The sequence below is a fragment of the Cheilinus undulatus genome, linkage group 4, assembly GCF_018320785.1.
Source record: "Cheilinus undulatus linkage group 4, ASM1832078v1, whole genome shotgun sequence".
NCBI classification, from domain to species: Eukaryota; Metazoa; Chordata; class Actinopteri; order Labriformes; family Labridae; genus Cheilinus; species Cheilinus undulatus.
In genome coordinates, this window is record NC_054868.1 from 19,226,767 (window position 1) to 19,250,381 (window position 23,615).

The 23,615-nt window shown below is 37.8% G+C and overlaps 1 protein-coding gene across 1 annotated transcript in view; it reads right to left on the bottom strand.

Annotated features, from left to right (window-relative positions):
- Positions 1-770: 770 nt before the first annotated feature.
- The window catches only part of LOC121508861 (mycbp associated protein), a 33,788-nt gene continuing 10,943 nt past the window's right edge, over positions 771-23,615 (bottom strand). The window contains exons 7-17 of the mRNA XM_041785975.1: positions 17,879-17,997; positions 17,277-17,385; positions 12,074-12,266; positions 11,735-11,922; positions 11,497-11,643; positions 8,219-8,317; positions 7,837-7,952; positions 7,581-7,708; positions 7,367-7,503; positions 4,219-4,389; positions 771-851 (exon numbers count right to left, since the gene is read on the bottom strand). Coding sequence (XP_041641909.1) covers positions 771-851; positions 4,219-4,389; positions 7,367-7,503; positions 7,581-7,708; positions 7,837-7,952; positions 8,219-8,317; positions 11,497-11,643; positions 11,735-11,922; positions 12,074-12,266; positions 17,277-17,385; positions 17,879-17,997 — 1,488 coding nt within the window. The remainder of the gene's footprint in view (positions 852-4,218; positions 4,390-7,366; positions 7,504-7,580; positions 7,709-7,836; positions 7,953-8,218; positions 8,318-11,496; positions 11,644-11,734; positions 11,923-12,073; positions 12,267-17,276; positions 17,386-17,878; positions 17,998-23,615) is intronic.

Below are 23,615 nucleotides of genomic sequence, written 5' to 3' on the forward strand. Positions count from 1 at the left end.
TTGTCCTTGGTGGGTTATTGCAGTTTTGAGAGTGTCCGAGTCCGCTGAATCCATTTCTGGCCTGAGTCTTCTGTTATGTTCGGTAGTGTAGGTGGACCCAGAATGCGGAAACGGAGGAGCAGGTTTAAACAGTTTTATTGTGCAGGTAAGTGAACAAGGGAGGGGGGATTCCAAGAGTCCAGGTGAGTGAGAGAGTGAGCTGATGCTGGCTGCGGTGATCTGGGCTGGAGGCACTGGAAGAAGAGGAGAGGCACGTTAGAGGAAAGTTCACAAAAATGCAAGCACTGGAAATCACTGATAACAATCATCAAAGAACACAGGAAACTTCTCTGAAGATCTCGAGAGAGAGTGAGCCTGGAGCTGGAGTTACCGTGAGGTAAGGTCTGCAAGACTCTGGCACTGTAGAGAGCTGCAGCCGATCTTAAGTAGTGTCCGTCAAATGAGTGATTCGCTGCAGGTGTGGACTCTCCACAGCACCGGGGGGGAGGGGTGGATGCCTCAGGGAGAGCAGAGTAAAGTTAGCAGCCAGCACGAGACTCCGGAAACCGGAAGTTAACCAAAATAAATCAACGAATACAAATTAAAACACCACAGATCATTTCATATTTGTGACTTTCACTCCTCTTAACGGAGAGCCGCTGGGGTGAATGTGAAAGAATGAATGGGACAGTGAATTTCAAAACCAATGCAGAATAAAATATTTTTTATTGATTTAACGTAAGGTAACAGATCCCATGTAATCAGTAATTATTGCATTGAGCTGTGCGTAATCAGTGCCTGCATGTTAAAGCATTTTGCTCATCTATCTCTGCACACAGGTTGTCAATCAGTTCTTCAATCAGAGCATAAACCTGCCAGATAAAAAAAAAACACACACATTGATGTAATTAGAGCTCAAAGCATATGAGAATGTATTGTTATCAATGAAAAAATGTTATGGTAAACAGACTTTTGTCAAAGAAATAAAGCAAAAGACGCTGATTTGAATGGATCAAGCTCCAAAACACAAAAGTTTCAATCATTCCCATACAACAACTAGACGTGTCTTTTATTAACATCAGATGTTCATTAGTATTTAACAAACTATAAATGACTTCCTCTAAACTAAGTCAGACATCAAAATCAGATCAGATTTGAGTTTGTGCCAAGTATGTTTACATAATTCATCAATACAGACAAAACACCTAGTGGTCTCCTTTCACTGTACACAAAAAAAGTAACATCAAAATATCCTTCAGATAGTTTCTGACATTTCCCTCATCCTTCACATCAAAACCATAGAAAAGATCAGTATGGAGCAGATGCTAAGTTTTATGGAAGGTTGGAGTACTATTTGGTAGTATTTGTTACATTTTCTCTAGTCTTTCCTCCTCTTCTCTGCTCATCCGGTTGAGACCAATGTATGAAACCACATTTATCCATAGAGCTATCAAACGTGATACTACACACTCTGTTTTGCATTAAAATAACTCTTATGGTTAAAAAAACATTCTGTGTAGTTAAACTTTATAATTTGACCCATGTACCATGTGTTAACATGGAGGAGACAGGTTTTATGCTCTATATCATTACCAGTCAATAGGGGAAGCTCATAACATTTTGGATTCACTCCCAGGTGTCTTTTACTCAGTCAATTTTAGTATACAGACTGTGGTTTGCATATAAACCACACCTTCCAACATGACAATGACCCTACGCACACAGCCAAGACAACAGAGGAAAGGCTCAGGGACAACTCTGTGAATGTCCCTGAGTGGCCCAGCCAGAGCCCTGACTTGAACCCTACTGAACATCTCTAAAGACCTGAAAATGGTGGTCCCCCATTGGCCCCCATTCAACCTGACTGAGGTTCAGAGGATTTGCAAAGAGGAATGGCTGAAAATCCCCAAATTTAGGTGTGCAAAGCTTGCTGTTTATATTAAAGAAGATCTGAGGCTGCAATTGCTGCCAAAGGTGCTTCAAATAAGTACTGTGTAAAGGGTCGGAATACTAATGTCAGTGTTATTTCCATTTTTTCTTTTTAATAAATTTGCAAAAAAATCAAATAAAATTCTGTTTTCAATTTGTCATTATGGGGCACTGAGTGTAGATTAAAGAAAAAATAATAATTTAAAGACTGCAACATCAGGCTGAAACATAAAATGTAAAAAACAAAGGGGGTCTGAATACTTTCTGAACTTCTGTACAGCATACTACTTTGAACAGTAGTATGTAGTAGGCACTTTTCAAAAACAGATTTTCTTTTTGTGCTATTTGTGAAAAATTAAAACAAGAGACCACAGAGCATGAACTGTCAGGGAAATGAAGTGGGAATGTAATACCTAATATGCACTTTACAAACCTTGTTTACAGGGAGTGTGGGTTCTCTTTGCATGCTCTGTGAAGAGTGTGGTCCAATTCACATACTTTTACTAATATACTTGGCTGCAGTGTACTTCAGTGGGATACACACAGTGGTGTAGTTGTGCCTTGAGAGGTGAGTAGTATACTCTTGCTTTATGCCCTTTCAAGTAATCCATCAAGAAAAGGATAGCCTCCCTGTGTTATAAACATAGGCATCAAAGGCTGTCTTGCTTATTTAGTTCACCTAAAAATGGGCCTTTAGTATTTGCCAGTGTCTCATACCTCCTCTGCTTCAGCGTGTAAAGATCATTATGAAATTAACAGACAAAGAAGAGCAGATTTAACATTCACCACTAACTTACCGGAGCTAATATTAGCTGCTGATTATTTACAACGTGTCAAAAATCTGACCAGACATCTAATACAGAAGAATCTTCTACAGTAAAGAGGGCAGTACATCACACATAAACTGAATGCACGCCATGACGTAAATGCCTGAAATGTGCTGCTGTTGCTAGTAGAACATGAGCTAGATAGCTGATGCTACTGTTAGCTAGCATGCGATTGGTACCAATTTGTAACAGACCCACCACATCACCAACAAGGCGTTCATTAAGAGTAGGAAGTGTCCATTGTTCCACACTCAGTTCTTAGGCTATTTTGAATGTAGTGGTGTACTCCCTTTTCACATTCTTCCGCGTGTACTAGTAGATGCACTTTGCGCACTAATGTACTTAAAATATTAAGGGGAAGATCCACCAAGATTTTTTGCATCCCCCAAATAGCGGCGACTTCAGCGTGAGATTTGCAACTGGAAATAGCTCCTGTTTTGCAACTTATCCACTAAAGAAGTTACACTAATAGAATGCAGCTGCAAACCTGCCTGCTGCTGAGCACATTTAGCACATGTTTTACCACAGGTTGAGTGCCACATCAGTGGCTTCGCACTTAGATCACAACATCAAAATGACAGAGTGAGACAGAGAAAAAAAATTTCAAAGAGAAAGGGAAGAGGAGAAGGGAGAAGCAAGATGAGTAGAGAAAAAATTGTCTATTTCAATACCTGCTGTCATTTGGTGTTAAATTGCACCATTTTGAGTGTCCATGGCAGTTAGCGTTGGCCTTTTGTGGATTAGGTGCTACTCTTAATGAAGTTGATTTGCATGTAAGAGAAGCAATTTTGCACAGAATGTTGAATACTCCTCCTCCTACTCCTTATTTCCATACATGTTAATAGGACAGGGCACGGTTTGCTCAGCCAAGCGGTTTGCATGCATTTTGTGCGGAGTCAGCATGCATTTCCCCATGCAATCTTTGTTTTTTGCCATCTTTACAGCAAAAAGACATGCAAAAAAGCTCTATTATTTAGTACAGGGGTTCTCAAATTTTCAGCACACAACCCCCAAAATAAAGGTGCCAGAGACTGAGGACCACCACTGTACCTGAAGGTGGTTGAAAATTGACAGACATTTCAGAATTGGATTTGTTAAGGGCCCAGCCAAAGCTGTGGGCAGGCATGTGTGCAGACTTACTTTTTTTTTTTTTTTTTTTTAAGATTTTTTAAACCTTTTCTTTGATTTCATCATAAATCTCACATAATCACTGTCTTTTTATTTAATCTTTACCTATTTTTCTGAATATATTTACATAATAATTGTTTAAAATATACAATTTGAAATCATTTAAAAAATATTAGTTTTTTAAGGCATCTGGCAACCTTCTCTCAGTGACTCACTGAAAACTACTGCTTCAGTGGATCTGCCCCTAAGTATGTAGTACAGAAGTATGTGATGTGGAACATACCTAGAGTCTGTAGACTCAGTACAGGAAGTTTACATTAAATAAAACATAACTGAAATATTACTAAAGACTGACCTTTCTGTGCAGGAGTCTTGTGTAGATTTCCATTATCTTTGGACCTTCATTTTGCTCAGCATCCTCAGGAGGTTGCTGAATGACACTCTCAGTCATGGGCAACTCCTTCTCTGGTTTTTCTCTGGAACGTTTCTTTACTTCATCCCTTCTTGTCTTCTTCTTTCTGCTGTCCTGAACATAGGGAAAAAAAAACAGATTAAGTGAGAACAAATTGGGAAAAGGTTATGAGTGAATTACTGATCAACACGTCTCTACTTCATGTGGTAGAATATGCCAGGTATTTGATGGTGTTTTGTTTTGACTATTTGAGTCAAGATTTGGCTGTTTGTGTGAGTAGCTGTGTATGTGTGTAACACAGATGGCTTAGACTGGTCCAGGTGCTAATAATTCATACCCTGGGCACACAATTTGAGAGGACTTTCATGCAGTGTTCTGTTACCATGGTGTCCTGTGAGTAATAAGCTGTACCTTCCCCATGACTCAGCCGCCACACTGAGGAAAATATCACTCAGTCCTGTCATACGGACGGGACCAGGATGCTGATATACTTCTAAATTTAATAGTACATCTTTTTCTGTCCTTTGATGACTGAAAATGACAACGTGAACAATTAGAAGAGAAAGGAAACGGGTCCTGAGCCAGTTTCACACCTGGGTCACAGTGGATGACATGACAAACTGAGCCAACAAGGCTCAGCATCTCATCCATATTTGACCAACACAGCTTATTTAGGCCCTCAGTCCCTCTGCTCGTGAGCTCCTAGGATTCTTTAATTCCCAACTGTGACCAGGGTGATGCAAAAGTATAATGGGTATAATGAGGGGAATGGGTGCAAGAAAACAACAATTTGCATTAAAATGAACAGTTTTTGCTCATTATCTCCCCTGACCAGCCAACACTGCTGGAAAGAAGTGACTATTACTGTTATGCTCAGCTTCTCAAATTATATCTTTGGGTAAGAAAACACTGCCTCTGGGTATTAGCTTTTCACATGAAGTCAGACTGCAGAATTGCTGGTCTAACACAGACTGTGAGATAATAGTTGGGAAAGTTAAGACATGGTAGTCCTAATAAAACCAAAATGTGAGGATTCATTTTTTATTGAAAATAGCAAAATGACAAGCTTCAGATGTTGAAACTGAGAAATGTAGTGTTTCTGGAGAAGTATATGCCCAATCTGGATATAATAATACAAACAATTTCACAAACAGTTAGGACTGTTGAAACAAAAGACTGTAAAAGTTGTGAAATACTTAAAACTCTGGTAGGACAACACATAGTGTATTTTGTTAAAATGGCTTCAGGTTAGCATGTGGGAGGTAATGTGTTATAAAGTCATCTGTTAGAGTACTCTGTAACAAGAAACATGCTAATTTTGTCATTCAAGTGAATTAGAATTACTGAAAACTTCTGTCACATGACCCCAACACGTAAATGTTGTCAAATATTTGAGAACAACAACATTTACAAAACAAGTAAAAGGGGAAACTAAAGAGGGAGCATGCATAAAAAACGCTCTCTTTCATTCTGAAATGATTTTTATTTGAGGTTATGACCAAGGTTATTATAGTTAACCAAAACTAACTACATAGCTAAAACTAAAATTCAAAAATCATTTAAGTTAACTGAAACTAAATCAAAACTAAGTATTATGTATTATGTATTACCACTAACCTGACATGCCAGATGGATATGTTTTACACATGCATCTGGGAAAGCTTCAATAGGAAATGTTTGAGAAAAGGCAGAGGCTTTGAAAAAAATTTGGAGTATGACTGGGTGAACGCTCTGTCTGTCACATCTCTACGGGCCAATCAGAGCAACAAAACATGTGACGTAGCCGCTATCAAGCTGCACGTGCGCAGCTACTCAGGAATAGCGCGAAACATAGTGACTATAGACATGTAAGTGCTCAACTTTTGTCATTTTTGAAAAGAAAACAACTCACTGCTGTTCTCTTTTCTTCTTTTAACAAAGAAATGTTGTCAAGTTCTGATAAAACTGGCGCTTTAGCAGCATCCATGCTAATCTCTTCCTCCATAACTGCACCAGCTCTTGCTGCTGCTTGTTTACGTCACGACTCTGCTGCGCCTGAAAGTACTGCCCCTCATCGCTGATTGGTCCTGTCACTTTCTAACCGGGCCCAAATGGTTCAGATGGGAGCTTTGCGAGATGGATTCGCCAGTGAAAAACAAGGAAACTGGCGTATCCATCAGCTTTGCAAGGTTATATTACCACAGCATGGCTCTTAAGTTAAACAGTCCTGTGCTAAACTGTTCTGTCTGCAGTCCTGACATGTAACTCATTTAAATTACTTGGCACAGCATTGAAATGTAAAACACAACAAAGGAGATCCCAGATTGGTGAGCCTCAGAAATTCTACTCCAAGCAAGATTTTTTCACTTTTAAAATTCCGAGACTCAAATTTTCAAACTTTCAGAGTGTCATGATATGAGGGGATGCTTCACAGTGCTAAAATAACCCTAACCCAATTTTTTTGAATGTGTTGATGGTTTCAAATTCAAAATGGGCATATCCTTTTCTTCAAGTAGTAATGGTTTTCATTTTTGACATCCAGTATGTTTTCTTTGTTCTATTTCTATGAATTCAGGGTTTAGGATTTTCTCTTCATCTCATTCTTTTTTATTTACATTTAACTCCAACTCTTTATTGAATGGGGCACGACACAAACTGGGCTCCATAACAGTGGCTCCCAACCTTTTTTCTATGAGCCCCCCTTACTTGTAATGGAGCTAAGGATCCCCAGGACCAACACAAACCAAAAGTGATACATGGATGTAAAAAATTAACCTCAAATTTAAAAGTTTTCATTGTTCAAATTTATACAAAATAGCCCCACACAAAGGTTTTCTTATCGAGAGACCTATGCATGAACTATTCATAAATTTTTTATCATAATTTTAGTTAGTATGACTGAATGTTATTTTGGCAACCTCAAAGCAAACAGAGCCTCGCGACTCTCGGACCTGAGGTTGGGAACCAATGCTCTAATATAATATTGCTGATAAATTAAGTAGTTAAGGGATGCAGCCCATAGTACCAAACACAAGACTAATTTTGTTACTTTTAGATGTACAGTATCAATGATGAAATGATGCATCAACAGAAACACCTTTTGCCCTCTCACCTCCACTTTTTCCATTGTAGCTGGTTCGCTCTCTCTTTTACTGTCATTTTTAACTTCGGACCTCATCCAACTCCTCTCCTCTTTAGCAGCTGCTCTCTCCTTATTTTCATCAGTTTCATCTTTGTTGTCAGCCATATCTGTATTGCAATAACACACAACATGAATTTAGTATTTCTTCATAAAACTTTGTTTGAGTGATTACTGTGAGTCTGACCAGTATTAGAGGTGAGGGATTCCTCTGTTTCCTGGCTCCATGTGTCATTTGGTGGAAGGCACAGCAGGTTTCTCAGCCTCCCGGCCTCATCATCTGTCCTGTCCAGCAGTTTCCTCCACAGCTGCCGCCTGCAGGGGGCAGCACACACCACAAAAACTTGTCAGTATCTACACTTCGGATGTTGGGGGTGGGTGTATGACACAGACAAGAAGCTGTAATGGAGATGCTGTATGACTCATGCCTGTGCATGTCTCACCCTACTGCAGCTGCTGATGAACTTTTGTATTTTGGAACAGAGGGTTCACAAAGCTGCAGAACCAGAGAATTAAACTGGTCCAGATTCTTTACCAGATCTGGATGAGCCAGCACAGCCTGTAGCAGAGAATCAGATTAATGGATGCATACAATACAATAACTTTATTTATCCCCAAAGGGAAATCCATTTGTCTGGAGTCTCATCTATATATTATATATACTATATGTATATTTCACGTCTTTAATGAATCATCATGATGTAAAATTTGAACAGAAGGGTGAACCCAAACGGAGTGGTTATATGGATCAAACTGCTGATTTTACATCTACATCTGCCGTCTTAGAGCGTAATCACTCACTTTAACACCACATAATGTCTTTACCTGTCGGAGTGTATCAACAGAGAGATCCCAAGTTTGTCCTGGATTCACTTCTTGCCACAATTTGTTCAGGTCCTCCACCGTGTCATCAAGAAACTGCAACTAAAACCAAGAATCAAGCAGTCTTTTCTGTGAGAATTATTAACGTGACCTTAAACCCACGTGAACAGACAACAGGATGAGGTTATACTCCGTCGGCAATCATGATTCAGTCTCTCTTGCCTTTGAGGTTATAAAAAAGGAAAATGCACAATGTAATGAGTGTCTCCTGACAGCTGTTATCATTTTCTATTTGGTGATGGCAGATGTGGCTTTGTAAGGAAAAATCCTTCTTGAATCTAAATTGCAGGGTAGCAACATGTTCTATTTTAAAACACAATTTAATTAGCCTCCATATAACATAAGTAAAGCCATAATCCTTTGTAGCACAGTTACTGATTTAAGATAATAGCAGTTATGATGTATTATCTGTTCACGTGCTAGCATGAGCTTGTAATGAAAAAACAAAAGGACAGCAAGTCATTTGGTCCAGGAACAGGTCAAAGCAAAAAAAAAAAACAGATATATGGAGAGCATAGATGTATCATGACTAAAAATCCCTGTAAAATAAAATTTTGTGTCTTAACACACTAGATTATTGGAATAAGGCTGCTGTTAATGTGAAAACACTGTGTGAAATGTAAAATTACCCAAATAAAGATAATACACAGGTCCAATGTGACACAATATCAATGGATGTTTGTATACGTTAATGTCCTGACGTGTGCACACTTGGAAATATGTTTGACATTACACAACTAAAGACTACACAATGTATTGTTGCTTTAGCTTTCTTTTCTGCAAAGAGGAAAATACTTGAAAACTGGAAAAATTGGAAACTGGACTGCTGTAACATACATAACTGGACTTTTTAGACTTGAATCAAGGGAGAGTGTGGCCTTAGGTCTCTGTGGCAATAGTCAACTAGATGCCTTGCGGACTACTATCAGGGGTAGATTAAAATCATGGAATAAAAATATGACTGATCCTAATTATGCAGGCATATTTGTGTATGAAAGAGAATAATAATAATTCAGATAAACTGTACCAGTGTGAGTTTGAACACCCCCCTCCTTTCCTCGCCTTTAAATGTATGTCATGTGATCTGTTGACGTCATTGTCTTGCTTTGTATTTTTGAAAACAAAAAAAAAAAACAGAAAAAGGTTTTGTTTTCAGTAATATGGGATACCTATAAATGACGAGAATAAAAATCCAGAAAAAGTAAACATTATAAAATAAAAAAATAAAAAAAGTTATCAAATAGGCTACTTTACTCTTTTATTCTATTTGAATTTGATATATGAATACAGCTCAAGACCTAAAAGAATATTGTGTGCAGTCTTGAACAATCATATCAAACCAGGCTTGGGTGGCTAGAGAAAGGGGTTGAATGGTCCATATTAACTTTAATGTTAGAGGTATAAGTTTATCAGATTATTGGAGATCTCGTGTTGAATATGTAAATATATGCTATTCACTCAACTTGATGCCACTCTTGCATAAGTCCATAAGTCAGTGTCCTAGGTCCCCAAAAGTTATCTAAAAAGTTGAAGAATATTGTATAATATCCCATTTTTAACTTTTGCAATTAACATGCTCATCAAAAATGGAAATCACTGTGCCTGAGACAAATCACAAAAAACGTGCAAGTCAGTATGTCAAAAACTGAGGATATTTTGTCTCTCATTTTTTTAATCTTAGTTTTGTAAGAACACAGTACAGTTTTAGCCTTGTTTGCATTTTTAGTGTCAGTCTCCTAAAATAATTTCTACATTTCATTATTTTGTTAGTTTTAGTTGACTGTAATATTCTTGGTTACATGGATACATATCACATATCAAAGGAGAAAAGCTTATGAAAGTGACAGCGTTAACTGACTTAATATTCCAAGCACTGCTAGAGTGCTTTGTGAGAAGCCCCCTAACCAGAAGGCTTCATCACAAACAAACAAAGTGGTTTACACTGAAGTTAGTTCACTTTATGGATTAACACACAAGAAACAGTTTTACATTAGCACATATTCATTATAAGTAGGGCTGTCAAGATTGACTGCATTAATCATAATTAATCAAGTTCTACAATGAGTGCACTAATATTTCTTAAATTATTGGAAGCCTTATTTTCCCTTTCAACACACCTTGGTTAAGCTACTGCAGTGTCTCTCTAATTTGAAATAAGTCCAGCACTGCTCATTAATGTCTCATTTCAGTTTAAAAACCTCACAGACAGGCTGTGTCCAAACAGGAAGTCAATTACACTTAGATGAAGACAGAAAAACTCAAAATGATGCAAAAACAGTTTGGAATTACAAATATGGTGAGTTTAAAATGTGATTTTAAAAAAAGGATGTGAATAATCACGATAAAAGAATTTCCAAGATCGATCATAATTAAAAATACTAATCCTTTAACAGCCCTAATAATAAGTGTTGTGTTTCCATGAAAAAAGTGGGATGTACATAAAGACAATATTTCTTTTCCAAAAACAACCCCTTTCTTTTTTGGCAAGAAAAGATCAACAAAGTGATAAGACATAAAGCTTTGCCAGAACAGACTCAAATCAGAAGTTCCTTAATCCTCAGAACCCCACATGATGCTTTCATTTCTTCTTCTATTTTTTTTGGGTGGTAGCAGGGAATCATGTAATACAAATAGTCCTCTATGGTCCAAATTTTGAAGAAGGACATTTGAACTCTTAAAATGGGAATCATGCACATTTTACACTTTTGAATATCTCATATGCTCAAAATGTGAATTAGTTTTATAGAGATAAATCAGTGAAAGTCATGGTGATAGTTTCTGTAGTGTGGTTCTCAGAAAGTTACTTTTTCTCCTAATAGACAAGGCCTGTAGGAACCAAATGCGGATGTGAAAAGTCTTCTTCCCTGTTAATTTGGGTGTGATTTGTTTAAAGTTTAGTGAGATTTAATTTCCATTTTGTTCTTTTATTTGGTGTTTCTGGTCGTATAACTTTTAAAACATTCATCTGAGATCCTTGCAACACACATATTCTGGATAGTCCCAGTTGTCCTGAATATGTCTGTAAGTTGATTGTGCTCAAAAGGGTTGAGGTTCTACAGGCATTATTGCATTGAATACAGGCGGTTAAAAAACTGTAAGAACTGGCTTGGGGTGCCAAGGGTTAAAAAAGCCTAAGTGTCTCTGCTGCACTTGAAATTTAGTGTGTGAATGACATTACCATGAGATGCTCTGAGAATGTAACTGAACAATGAAGGGGTTACCTTGGGATTTTTGCTTAAAAACTTTTGCTCTTCAGTGAAGTAGAGCTCTGCAGGAGAGCTGGGTCTCTCTGGGCTGCTGATCCCCTGCATGATTTCATCGATTATGGATTGGCACATCCTAATTGTCACTTTCTTTTCCAGCCTTTCCTGCTTTCAAAACACACATGCAAAAAGAAGTACAGCTTCATGTTTCATGCATTTTCTGCCTTGTTTTCAAACACCGTTGACTGTACAGCACCTCTAGGAAACGTCTCTTTTCTGCAGTTGTGTCCCGGTTCAGAGCCATTCCTGTCAATGTGACCTGTATGGAGGCTCCCTCCAGCAACAAAGGGTGGGTCCTGAACTGCCACAGCTCGTTAATGATGCCTGGCTTAGCTGACTTAAAGATAAACTCCACCTTCTTTGTATCACCTGGAAGGATCACACCTGTGAAGGGGGGAAGGGGGTGTATATGGAAAGCAGGAAAGTGAGTTATGTTCTGGTTGAGAGACCCAGAAAGATGTGCTGACACAGGAGCAAACAGTTTGTGACGCAAGACCGCAGGAACAGGTGTCTGATGGTGTTTGTTTGTTTGTACCAGAGGAGGAGTTGAAGTAGAAGTGTGGACCCTTTCTTTGTTTTATCAGGTGAGGGAAGTAGCGTGGTATGGGAAGCTGCTGCCAGCTGTAGAAGATGGCTGTGCTGCCCACATTGTGCAGCTCCAGGTGGGTAAAAGCTCTTTCTCCTGTTAGAGCTTCAAAAAGTATGGTCTCACTGATGCCTACTTCTCCCTGGTCATTTCATGTTTCGAGGTGAGGAGGGGGGAAATTCAAGAAACACATGCCAAAAGTGTCAAAAGTGTCAAAGAATACAGCATATAGCATCGTTAGTTTACAACATTGTAACTGTCATCAGCACAGGTTTGTAAGTACAGCTGTGGTACAACTACTTCTTTAACCAAAACCCTGCTGTTCTCTGTTACAGTGAGTAAAAGAAGTGTTTATACAACTTTAACGTCTGTTTCAGTCAGTCTGGATAATTTGGATGCTTTGATTAAGCACATAAATCCAGCCAATCCCCACACCGTTTTAGTGAGCGTGCTCAACAGCCTGACACAGGAACAGTTTCTTTGCCCAGGCTGTCTCTCTGATGAATGCTTAACAATCACAAAGTATCAGAAAATCTTTTATTTTAAAGAACTTTCATCTCATGAGCACTTTGGCCCTCTTTAATGTTAAAATATCATACACTCTCTCTTTACTACTTTATGTCACCAAGATAGAAACTCACTGTACATTTGCAAAAGTAGTGTAAATTATCCTAAAGTATCTTAACTAAGTCATGTAAATATGCAACATCAATGCACAGTTTATTTTTTTTGATCAAGTTTATCCAACATCCTTGCATCTCTTGCACACCTTGCAACCATACCATTAATCCTCATGGACTTGTATATCCTAGTTAAAACAACAACAAGAGCGTTTACATATTCAAATCTCAGTTTTCATACTTCTTCAGTTTAATCTATTTATTTTTATTCCCATTCTTAAAGAGCAAACCTAACCAGAGTCAAATTCCTTGTTGTGTAAGCATACTTTGCTAATAAAGCCGATTCTGCTTTTTGTACATTTTTGATCCAAGTAGAAAATGATTTGCAGTCCCCTTGGCTATTTCCTGATACCCGGCAAAGAGGAGCGATGCTGATCAGAAACTGTTTCAAACTTTCCACCAATCAGAGTTTTTTTTTTTTTTTACCAGCATAACCCTGAACCTAATGTTTGGATTAGGGTCATCCCGTTGACCACTCAGCAGTCACAGAGTTACTCTGATGACCATTCAGCAGTCACGGAGTTACTCTAATGACCACTCAGCAGTCACAGAGTTACTCTGATGATCACTCAGCAGTCACAGAGTTACTCTGATGACCACTAAGCAGTCACAGAGTTACTGCTGAGTGACCACTCAGCAGTCACAGAGTTACTCTGATGACCACTCAGCAGTCACAGAGTTACTCTAATGACCACTCAGCAGTCACAGAGTTTATCTAATGACCACTCAGCAGTCATTGAGTTACTCTGATAGTCACTTAGCAGTCATGGAGTCATTCTGATGACTACTCAGCAGTCTGTGATATAACTCTGCAAATTTTGAATTAATACATCTTTTTTCAACCCAGTCTACTTCCTTTACTTCTGCTTATATTTTTATTTGTACATTTACATTTCATTTTATTGCACTCCAACCACTTTGTTTACTCAGTATTTGTTAATTTCAGATTAGCCTCTTTATATATTTATTTCCAGTTTAAATCTTTCACTCTTTGTACTAGGAAACTACTAGAACTATGCACATCTAATAAATCATGTAAAGATTATTTGTGCAAAACCTTTTTTATTGCAATCTATTTGAGTTTTTCCACACATTCTCTTCTGTATCCTGACAGAGAAACTGACTGTAACAGACACTTCACTCAGCCAGTGGACTTTGTAGTTTTGCCTTTTTCAAAAGGCTGCTGCCAAGTTCGGCATTTTATTCAGGAAAAAACAATGAAATCCTGGACAGACGGCTTTTGTGAAGCAGCAAGATGAAATCTGTAGAAAATATTGGCTTTCAGTCACAGTGTTTCCTTTTTCAGGAGGAAAATAAACTGTACTGACAGATCCTATAGATAAATGTGGAAGCATAAGAGTTTTGATTTTCACAATGTTAAGTGTACTGGTTTCTTGTTGTAGTGAATTTGTACTTAAAGCTGTATTGATTAGTCACATCTCAGCAGGCATAGTTGTATACAGATAAAATATTGGCAGAGGTGGAAATTATCCACACTGATTACTAGGGATGGGTATTGTTAATATTCATTGGTAATGACACCTTTATCAATACTTCTCATTAATCTGAGTCCTTATTGCTACAACCGCCAATACTTTTCTGGTAGAAAACTAAATTATGGTCATTTTTAACAGAAGTGGTCATAATTCCACCTGTTATATCTGTTTTAGACTGCTGAAAAAAAAATCTTGTTCTCACAACATTCTTTCTTTCTTGTCAAAAACAGAATTTTCTTTTTTCTTGGTATTAAATTTAAACATAACATGACAACTTGACATTTTATTTACATTTACCTAAAAGTAAAAAATAGTTGTCCTTCTGAGCTGACATATCACACATCCTGTTAACACATAACACATGATCATCCCATAGCTTTTTATGTGAGCTAGTTTACTTTTCCCCCTACTTATTTCAAAACTGATTTTAGCATAAGAATAATATTTTACATCAAGGTTTGGTACTACTTTTCCCTTGCCAGTCTGTGCAGATGGGGAGGATAACAATCAGTTGAAAAAAGCTAACACTAAAAAATCAGTGTAGATCAAATATTTCAACTTGAGCTTCTGATTGGCACTGAGTATAAAGCCACTCCATGGTTATATATCCTCACTACCTGGAACCCTAATCTACATCAAGATGGTGTTATAGCACCAAATTTGATTCCCACTGATTGTGAGGAAAACTCTTTAATTTGTGTTCATTTTGGGCTTATAGCACTGAGGTGAGCATGAGTTAAAACCATGACATTTTAGGTATAGTCTGCTGTGGAACTGACACTCATCAGATGAATGCCACTACGTCAGGGATAAAAGAATTGACAGCTTTTACACTGCAGACATAAATGCCACATGTAAGAGAGGAAATCTTGCCTGGACGTCATTTCACGCAAGTCACTGGCTTCACTAGATCTAGGAAAATATTCATGTCAAGTTTCAGAGGCACAAGGCATCTATCAGATCTATCAGGTAGACAATATTGCAGAAGGGTTAAGAGATTAGGGGAAAAGGCAGAGGAACAAATATCCAACGTTTGTGTGTCCCTGCTAGGGCTAAGATGATTCCTCAAATTATCCAAGTGATTCCATTCAAAAAATTCCTTGAAGACAATTATCTGCCTCGAAGCTTCGCTTAAATCACTCATGTATCCATATATGCCCATGCAGTAGGCTTGGACATCACGCCATGCTGTGTTTCGCATGGACGGCTATTTGTGTGGCACAGTGCACTCGTTTCGCTGTTACTATAACGCAACATGCATGATACGAGGCTTAAAATCACGAGAGAAGAAAAGCTGATGCAGTGATGTTTTTACTCATCCACTGCCTGTGGCTTCGCCTGCACTGGTGAACCTATGCAGATCGCTAAATTTACGCGCTGCTTGCATGACTTTCTGGTGTGAGACAGCGCTCAGTCTGTGTCTGCAGACTTCAGGGAATTTCATACACGTCTCTGATTAACCCCACGATTTCACAGAACCCCATCTGGCGTCACAATTCAAGTCCTTTTTTGATGCTTTCCCTCTCTCTCGCTCTCTCTCTCTTCCGCGTGCGCATACATTTAATCATAAATTATTTAAAATTCAGCACACTGACATCTTGATTGCAGCATATTCAGCATCCTGAATAATTTAATAAAACTTATACTGAAAATAAATTGACACCGATTAAATAGAAACACGCTATTGCCACAGACAGTGATGGATAGAGAGACTAAATAGGCTGAAGTTCATTATCATACAGTCAGGATTCAACAGGTCACAGAAGAAGCTTTATCAGTTAAAATGTATTCTCCAGGTCAGTGGATGGTCTTAAAAGGTTAGATTTTTATGGTGGATGAACTCACAAACAAAAAATGTGCAAAAATGAAAGTGAACAACCTTTGAAAAAAATAGACTATATTCCTGTTATCTAAAGGTTCACTTTTCAGACATCATCAGACCACTGTGTGAATGATGGAGCTTTATTCTTGCTATAACGTGAAAGATTAGATTTATGCATAAAATAGAGGATTTCAAAATGATTAAGTGTCCCTTTACTTTAATAACAAATTGGAAAATAGAAATAAACTACAATAGAAGAAATAAAGTTTAAGCACCAAAAATTTCCTGGGAGAGGATCCCAAACCCCAAATATGGCATAATCTAATGTAATTATTTAACTTCCTTTCCTTGTAACTGTAAGAAATGTAAATTGTCATCAGAACTTTGTTGTACTTTGTAGAATATTTTTTCTGAAGAGAACTTGTAAATACCATTTTTTAATGTAGAAGTAGTTTATTTTAGGGGCCCAGCTTCTTTTCTCATTTGTCTAGTACTACTTTTCCTGAGAAAGCAAAAGTGAGTGATTAAAAAAATACAATATTTTTTATTAGAGTGCTCGATTAATCGCCAGAAGAATCAATAGAATACTTAGATACAAAAAGTTTACTGGAGCCCTAGTCCCTGCTGATAGGGAGAGATTTTTGGAAACTGCTGTTATCATAAGGAGGTAACTGAATAAATTCCTGTGTCTAATATGATCCTGGCCTTAGTTAGTGATTATATTTAAGAGTTGGTGTTTTTGGCACTATTGGCCATTTTTGTCAAGGTCATGTTCTGTTTTCATTTATCCATTCATTGTTTATAGTGACCCTTATTTCTGTTCCCTGCGTCCTGCCTTGTCTCTGACCCCAACCTCACCCAGATTATTTGTGAATTTAATCCCTCTATGCCCTTCCTGATGTTGCCAGTTTTTTGCGCATTCTGCTGTGTTACCTTGTTCCAACAGTCTTCTTGTTGGTCTTTGTGACATTTTGAGTAATTTAACCTCTTCCTTTTGCCTGCCACATCAGACCTTGAATGTTACATATATTTTTTTGCAACTGACCTGGATTGAACAAAATCTTTCACAACACTCATGTGGAGTCTTACATTTGGTCCATCATTGTGTCAACCATTTGCTGTGACCACCTCATAGTGTACAGGCTGTTCTGTACCTGCTTAATGGGAGAGTTTCCTGTCCAACGGGCAAGCAGACCACAGAACCTCAAAGCAGGACCAGGGAGGGCATCTGAGTGAACATCATCATACTGTGCCAGTGGGTCTCTGGAAAGAACAGAGTGATACTACTCAGTGAACACAAGGAATGAGTCACTTTGTTTTGAACTGTGTCCCATTCAGAGGTCAGATCCTTAAAAGACAAAGAGAGGTCCATGTCATGTGTCAGAATGAATATGCATTATAGTGATTTTTAAATCTTATCCTTGAAATGAATGAAAAATTTTAAGCTTTATTGGTAAACAGCAACATTTTTTATCACATTTCCCACCATAACTGCAAACAAATATATATTTTATATGTGACTGTCCCTTTAAGTAGCTTTACTGTCCAAATAACCAGTACATACATCAGAGCAGCATAGCATTTCCTGACTTTAACAGTTATTTGACTGCATCATTGAGTAAATAACAGCTAATAACTAAGCAGGCAGCAATAAAGACTTGATTTTGACTTACTCAGTCTTGAAAAAATGTTTTTGGTTGAGAAGTATGGACAATATCAGAAATGTCAGTAAAGCAGAGTAAACATTTTTTCTCACAGGTTCTCTTTCTTCTTTGTCCCATTTTCATTGGCTTCCTTCTCAATTGAGGGACTAGAGCACTCTGTGACATGAGTGAGCGGCTTACACGAGCCAATCACCTCCAGTTTACTGATGTCCTACAAACAGAGACACGGAGAAGAGAGCAAAAAGTTCATTCTGTAGAGTCAAAACCATTTTCAGCCCACATCAATAGCATGAAGAGAAATACCATCTAAACCTGTCTTTGTACCTATGGACTGTTAGAGTTGTCCTTGATTTTTCAGTGTTGTGCTTGTAAGCATAATGTACAACATTTAAACATTTCCATCCCAGATATTAAATGTTATACTACATAATTTCACATTGAATCAAACAGAAGAGGATTCAAACCCTATTCAAAAAAAGTTGGAGCACTTTTCTGTACTGTAAATAAAAACCGAATGCAATGATTTGCAAATCTCATAAACCCATATGTCATTCACAATAGAACAAAAACAACATATCAGATGTTGAAACTGAGACATTTTACCATTTCCCTAAAAATACTGATTTGGAATTTGATGGCAGCAACACATCTCATAAAAATAGGGACAGGGCCATGTTTACCAATGTGTAAAATGCCCTATTCTTAACACAACAGTCTGTAAACATCTGAGAAGTCACTGAGGAGTTTTGGTTTTGTTATGTTGCCCCATCCGCTAAACAGTCCCAGTTCTTCTTTGCCAGACTTTGTCGTTTATGATTATGGGTTTTCTGTTAGTGAAAGGTCTAAACTGCAGGTGGGCTAGTTGCACCCAGACTTTTCTACTTTAAAACCATTCTGTTGTGATGGATGTGGTATTTGGTTTGGCAAGTGGGTGTCAAACTCAAGGCCCGCCAGCAGGTGTCATCCAGCCCGCGGGATGTTTTGGGGAAAAGAGGGAAATTTGTCAAAAATATTATTTTTCCATATCTACAAATTGAAATATTTAAAACAGGTTTTCAACCATGTATTATGAACTATATCTAATTATAGCAAAGGAAGAGCTTAAACTCTCTTTAGAGCAGGGAGGAACAACGTGAAAAAAGATGCACAGCAGCACAGCTGCAGCCTCACCTCCGCTCAGCAAACATGCTGTCCATAAGAGAGGCTGATACAGACTGTATGCTTTTAAAGACTGGAGGAGAAGTATTCCTCTTGTCTAACTTTGTTGTAACAAGTTACAAAGATGAAGAACTTAACCAGCATAGACAACTGCACACTGCTCTCATTCTGATGGAGTCCAGTCCTGTCTGCACCTCTTACCAGTTTCTTGCATGTTGAGCCTTAATGAATGTGATCCCTGAATCCCTCATTACAATAAAACCATAATGCCCAACTAATATCTACTGAATTTATTTATATGTGATTTAATTTTATGTTAACAAGAAGTGAAATGGTAGTTTTGATTGCTTACATTTAAACTGCACATCATACTGTAGCGTATTTAACGCCAGGTCTCATCAAACAGTAACAATTTGTCTAATAACGGTATAAAAATTGTTTGAGTATTGAATCTTAATCTTGACACAGGCTGTCCTAGGACATGAAGGGTCGGCATGTTTGGTCTTGGTGCAGCGCAAAAAGGCATCCGAAATTCTGCACAGAGATGCCCCTGTTCAAAACGTGTGCAGGGATCTCAGGTGGGTTCTGATTGAATGGACATGCGTAAGAATGACTGGAGGGGCTCAGACGTGTGCTCAGCAGGAGAAGAGATTGAAGCTCTTTTAGCAGCAGAGAGAGATAAACCTCCATAGAATCCTCCTCTATCTCCCTCCCTGTGGACTCTTTGGACTGATCCTAGTTCAGGTAAAATAATCTCAAGGTTAGATCAGATATTGTGGCCAACAGGTTGCTATTTTATGGCCATAAACAGTCATACTGAATGTATATTTCTAATCAGTGGATACTAAAAATGTTAAATCAAAACAAATTGTCATTTGATACAAGAACAGTATGATATTTTTGTCCGACTTGTGTGGGTTCCAAATATTTCTTTTGTTACTACTCATTTATATATCATTGAAGGCATTCAGGGGTAGTTTGAGTCATCTGTAGGCTCCAGGCAAAGATCAATATAAGGCTCTTCTCCATTTAGCTATAAGCAATCATAGTGAGTGAACCAAATATCTTGAAGCATTTTGTTTTAGATAATAAAGCCAGAAAACTACAGGACACATCCAAATCTGAAATATAAATACCCAAATACTCAACATTAGTTGCTCCTCACTTCTGGGAAGAGCATAATATAATCATATTTACTAGCTTAATTTCTCTCAACCCAGGTGTAACTTAAAAAAAATGCTTGCTGTGATTCAATATATGTTTCTCTGTAACAATTCCATTTTCAAATGTATCGCTTACAATATTGATCTATTAATACATTGCAATAAAATGTAAAAAGGAATCTAGATAACCATAATGTGTTTGATGTAAAGACTTCTGTGGCTCTTTGAAGGGGCTTGGACCTCGCTTGAGGCCAGGGGTCCTCCTCAGGGACAGTTTTGGACAACCAAAATCTATTTCGATGCTATTTTATTTACCCACAACCCTGTATTTATGTTAAAAATGTAGACCCTATTAATTGAAAGTAATTTTAGACGCCCCTTGGAACACATGGCCCAAGGAAATTGCCAGCCTTTGCATATGGTAAAACTGCTGATAGAGATATTAAACAAATTGTGCATTCCCAAAATGTTCAATTTAAAGAAAATGACTGGTGCTAAAGAAAAACATCCATTGTACATTTAGACCTAATATTGATTTCCGTCTCATGGTTGTGATGATAAAGAAACAGGAGTCTGGAAGCAGTTAGCCTAGCTATGGAAACAGATAGGTATGGTTTGCTTTACATCTGATGCATTAAAAATAATGTTACCTGATAGAAGAGTGAGGCATGTGATGTAAACACTCTTGGGATCTCTCTGTTTGAACACTGTTCCAGAGCCCCCCTTCCTGTCCTAAAAACTCCACCCTGTCCCCTTCATCTCTCTTCTACCTTTGCACATATATGCCACAAAAAGCAAATCAGCTGCCAACAGGACAGTCTGTCTCTTTTGGAGCGTACTTCAGGTCACAAATTATTTCAGCATCACATTATGTCGGCCTGGCAGAACACACTGCTACCATTTTGTCTTATGTCACTGATACTGATGTGTGTATGGAAAAAAGGGTAAGACAGAGAGAGAGAGAGAGGAACAGAAAAAATATGTAATTTGAATAAACCTCCCCTTAAACAGCACCTGTTAATTAATGTGTTAATAGGATTAACTGGGAACTGGCTGTGCAGAGGAGAAATGTTTACACCTGCACTTTCTGCCCCCACTGATGGAGTCATTGTGATGCAGAGAAAGCATGAACCCCTTTTCTCAGACTCTGTCACCCCAACAGTACTACTCTATGAAAGGAATTAAGGGAGCATACATGGTCATTTTATAACCGTACCTTCTCTGCATATAGCTGAACAGTTATGAGTTTATGGAAGAGCTGCAAGGCCCCATTGGAGCAAAATAAACTGCACTTTTTTTACATGCTATGAAACTGCCTAAGAACTTAAACTGCAGACAAAATAATCGGCAAGTAGGGCTGATTTTCATGTCCCAATCTTTAATTGCTGTTGCTGCTGTCAACAGGTTGGTGTCAGTCAAGGCCACATACAAAACAGCTTTTGTTTAAATTTTCCACTGCCAAGATTAAAGCTGAGTATCATTTCTGACCATCGGTGGAAATAAGGATGCATCTTTTTTGGCCAGGAGGCAGTACCCAGTGAACAATTGTTGAGCTGTTGAAAACAGACATCACACACATGATTTAAAGATGCTGAATTTTGAGAGATGTGTATCTCAAAAGTATCTAACAATGCAATTCCGATTCTGTGGGTCACAATTCAATACAAAACAATTCCTGATTTACAACACTTTCTCTATTTCTTAAAAATAGGTGATGATTTCAGCATCTGCTCCAGTCTGTCCATTTAGGAGCTGTTTATTATCATTTGACATTAAAATGCTTAGTGAAACATGCTTGGCTAGAGATAATGTTTTTTAAGCAAATTTTTCATGTTTTTTTCTCTGTTGATTACATAAATAACAAAGAAACAGTACATGACCATTGTACTCAAGTAAAAGCACAGCAACTCTGGTTGAAATTTACTTAAGTGAAAATAAAAAATACTGGTCTATACATCTAATCAGGGAAAAGTTAAAAGTATTCAATTTAAAGTTTACTTTAAGTACTGAGTCGCCACTGATGTTCAGTAAAGTTGTTCCGTGTTCCTTATTGGCAAAAACAACAAGAGAACAGATCTCCAACCAAGCTGTTCAGGTAAAGTCATACCTCCTTAATGAAGTAAAACACATAGAAAATTTGACATTGTAAATAAACCTCAAAATTAAATATACCACTTTAAAAGTGTTTTTATTGGTACACACCACATGTAAACTACACTATCAGAGTCAACCTCATAGCAAGGCAATGCACACTAATGCATTTATGTACTTTATGATTGCCAAAAGTCCCAGGCATTAACTCTAACTCGATGGATAACTTCACTCATAGTACAAATGTGTTTAACATCAAAAACAACAATATACCAAAAATATGACCAAAAGATCCCCAGCAAGGATCACTAAAACAGATCTAAACACTCTTGCCAAAGGGCATGGCAGGGAACTCAAACCCTTTGCGATTTGAGATGGCAGTGGACCAAGCTCAGAGCAGTTGACTCTTTGACTAAGACTGGTGGGCCAACTCTGTCAAATAACTTCAACACCGAAGACCATTTTCCTCAGAATTGAGTTAAAAGTACATTTTGGGAGTTAAAATCAATAATATTCAACACTCAGATATCAACACAACAGTTTTTGCTTTTTTGGGATTAGATGTGGAATCATTCTCTTACTCTGTGCTATTGTGAAGTCAACAGACATGGAAAGAGTACAAGAGTATTGTACTCAAGTAAAAGTACAGTTACTCTAAATAAAATTTACTTAAGTTGAAGTAAAAGTACTGATTTCAAAATTTACTCAAAAATGTACAAGGACATAAAAAACCCTACTGAATTACAGTAACTGAGTAAATGTAATCAGTCACTTCCCCCCTGCAAAAATCAGCAATTTGGGATAAAACTGCAAATATTTTAACGAGAATAAAACATGTAGGCTTATGTGGAACACGTATTTGTTTTTGGACACTAGTCAGTGGAAAAAACACGATCATAAATCTAAAGCCGTCACTGTAAACAATGCCGGGGGAGAGCAGGTGTTACATTTTCACAAGTGACTGTGTTCACTGGTGACCTTTTGAAAAGTTTCAATCATAGGCTACATTACTTTGGTTTAGCACATTTTGCATACATGTTGTGTCAGGCCTCTCTTACCTGGATTGCAGAATCCACAGTGAGTGTTAGAATTTTCCTTTTGGGAAAACAGTACATGCTGAGTAACTCAAGTGTCCATAGACAGTGCTGGCAGTACGTAAGTATGGCAAACACAGCCTGGTTAACATTACTGTCACTAGGAGCTATTGCTTACTGTGCAGCCAGAGCCACATATCCTCCTGCTGTATCTGTGTTGGAAATGGCAGACGGAGGAAAGTAGACAGTCTGTTGATGAAAATCACTCAGGATGTAATAAAGTATATTTAAATACATTAATTCCTGGGTATTTTGAATCATTTTAGAATTTTAAATATCAATATATCCTATTTTGATGTGAGTCGATTTTTATGGGACCTTTA